Here is a 2,552-nt window from a genome sequence, read left to right as displayed (position 1 = left end):
TAGATCTACGCTACTTAATATGTCGGACGTTCTTTGTGTGTATGCTCGGTTGTCGACCTTGATCCAGGCTGGAGCGATCTGCGGGACAAGGTGCTGGCGCGGCCGCTCGTGTTGAGCGAGGAGCCGGAGAAGGCGACAAAAATCTTGCAGCCCTGGATTTTGAACGAGGCTGTGGTGCAAGTGCAGTTGGTGACACACGTCGCCTTGACGGCAATCGTCCATAGACTTGGCAGGTGTAGGTTGGCGCGAAAGACGCGATCGCTCCGGACTTGCCCGACGTTGAACCAGACGCACGTGCGGAACACGGGCCAGAGGTTGCGGAACGCGTGTTGGTGCATGCTGGAGACTGTCTTGGGCGTCAAGTAGATGTAGTCCGAGAGCGTTGTCGGCAAGACCACGCCCAAGGGAGGCCGTGACCGCGTGGAGCGTGTCCCACACGTCGTGGATGAAGCTGCAGTCTACGAGGAAGTAGCCGAACGTCTCGTGCCCCCAAAGTTGCTTATTCCGCTGGTAAAATTAGGCAAATTCCCTACAACTGTGGACCATGCACACTACTATAGTCTGTCAACTCTTGCACAAGTAGCCAGAGAGATCGTATTCAATAAACATATTTGGTGAGAAGGTAGCGAATGGACCCTCAACAAGGGTTTTTACCCTAGCCCTCAAGCAACGAATATACCTCTCATTCCAACGGCATTTTCTCGTTGAATGTTCGAATCTGACACGCAAAGTATCGCCTCGTCCCAGTCGCACCATGCCCCATGAGATCCTAGCCCAGAGCCCGACCATTTATGTACTGAAATAAGGCCACAAGCTGAGATCGTATAGCAAACAAACGCGCTGTAGTTTTGATAATGATGTCATCGCGACGTCTTTGCGCGTATACTCGACGTGTGCTTCTTTGCTAACTGAAGCTCTTTCGCCGTCGCAGCGGGCTTGATGATGGGGTTGAGTGGCTGGATTGGCTGCTTCTTGGATGGCGACCTTTGCTTGTACTTGTCGTTGGGCGACGGAAGCGGGACCTTGGCTTTTGGTATGATAGGCAACGCCGCGCGCTTCGCCTCGAGCGTCAGCCGCATTTGGTCGGTCTTATAGAGCTGTGCAGCCACGAGGCGCATTTGGCTGGTCTTGTAGAGGCAGCTGCAAAGTTGGTCTTCGAGCGTAATCGGCGGCTCCCGCCCCAGGTGCGAGTGCATGTACTTGCGCCACATGTCGATCTTGCGCTCGCGGTACGTGATTTGGTACCACTTCCACCACCCGAGCGTGTGCTGCAGCATCTTGTTTTGGAATTGAAAGAGCGGGTAAAAGACGAGTGGGAACTGGACGTTGATCTCTTGGAACTCATCGTGGTCGAGGAGTCCGTCGTTGTTCTTATCAAACGACGCCATCGCTTTGCGAAAGTTGCCATCGAAGAACCCTTTGCCCTTGACCTGGATCGCAGCGCACATGTTGAGAAACTCGATAGGGTCCAACGCGCCTACTCAACTTTGTCCATTCGTCCTCGTCGCTGGCCAGCAGCGCACCCGATTCATCTTCGTCAAACGTCTCGAAGCAAAACGTCACGACCTCGCGCGGCCGCATGCGCACAAATTTGCAAATGATTTCGACAAAGTCGTCGATTTCGAGCTTCTTGGGGTCTTTTCGCGCCGGCGCCAGGCGAAGCACGCCGAGCGTATACGCGTTTTGTGGCGAGTCGAGAAGGTGGTAAAACTCGACCTACGACAGCGTGTATCAGTTGTCTGTCCACGAAGACAATGATATTCTGATGGCGATTATTCGCACCAAGTTGATGAGACCGCTACGCAAGACAGAGCCTCTGAGACGCAGAATTTGGAGCATTCGATACGTACGAGCAGTTGACATCAATGTCATTGAAGATTGCGATGAGCTTGCCGACCTCTTGGAGGCTCATGCCCATGGCGAAGCACAGATCTTCGGTGTCGCGACGCGTAAACTGCGGCCCAAAGATGCCCACGGGTACTTCGAGCAGCTCCTCCAAGCTGGGTTCGTCGGGTGGTGGCGCTGCCGGCTCGGCACTTGTCTCTGCGGGCTTTGCAGCGTCGTTGGCTACTGGCGGCGCTGTCTCCTTCTCCTTCGAGTTGCCTTTGCCCGGTGACTTGGCCTCGCTCGCGTTGTCGTTGGATTTAACCGCAATCTGCTTGGCACTTGCCGCGGAAGGCGCGTACTTGGCCGCCTTCTTGGGCGAGCGCTCCGGCGAGACTGGCGGCTTTGTGGCCGAGTTCTCTGGGGTCAAAGGGTCTTGGCTCGTCGGCACGACCGCCTTGGCCATCGCGCGGCCGATAAGCGCAGTGAAATATCTATAACTAGTCGCCGGTTACACTCGAGACAACTAGCAAATGTGAGCGCAAAGAAAGATCGCGGTGATCCACCAATCAGAAGCGCGCATTTCCCTCGCGTGGATTTGATTTCATTGGCGACGATGGAGACGACGTCCGACTTCAAGCGCATCCTCGTGACGGGCGGCGCCGGCTTCCTCGGCCTGCACCTCTGCCGCCGCCTCCTCGAGATGGGCCACGACGTCATCTGCCTCG

At 55.7% G+C, this 2,552-nt stretch overlaps 1 protein-coding gene across 1 annotated transcript; it reads right to left on the bottom strand.

Moving 5' to 3' along the window:
- Positions 1–818: 818 nt before the first annotated feature.
- SDRG_01428 (hypothetical protein) lies at positions 819–2,340 on the bottom strand. Its single transcript, XM_008606953.1, has 4 exons — positions 1,851–2,340; positions 1,783–1,798; positions 1,524–1,716; positions 819–1,477 (listed from the first exon to the last, which is right to left on the bottom strand). Exons 1-4 carry the CDS (start codon positions 2,288–2,290, stop codon positions 861–863), a joined length of 1,266 nt encoding a protein of 421 aa, XP_008605175.1. The 5' UTR covers positions 2,291–2,340; the 3' UTR covers positions 819–860.
- Between the last annotated feature and the right edge of the window lie 212 nt (positions 2,341–2,552).

Source organism: Saprolegnia diclina, assembly GCF_000281045.1.
Source record: "Saprolegnia diclina VS20 unplaced genomic scaffold supercont1.3, whole genome shotgun sequence".
Lineage (NCBI taxonomy): Eukaryota > Oomycota > Saprolegniomycetes > Saprolegniales > Saprolegniaceae > Saprolegnia > Saprolegnia diclina.
This window is presented reverse-complemented; position numbering and strand designations above follow the sequence as displayed.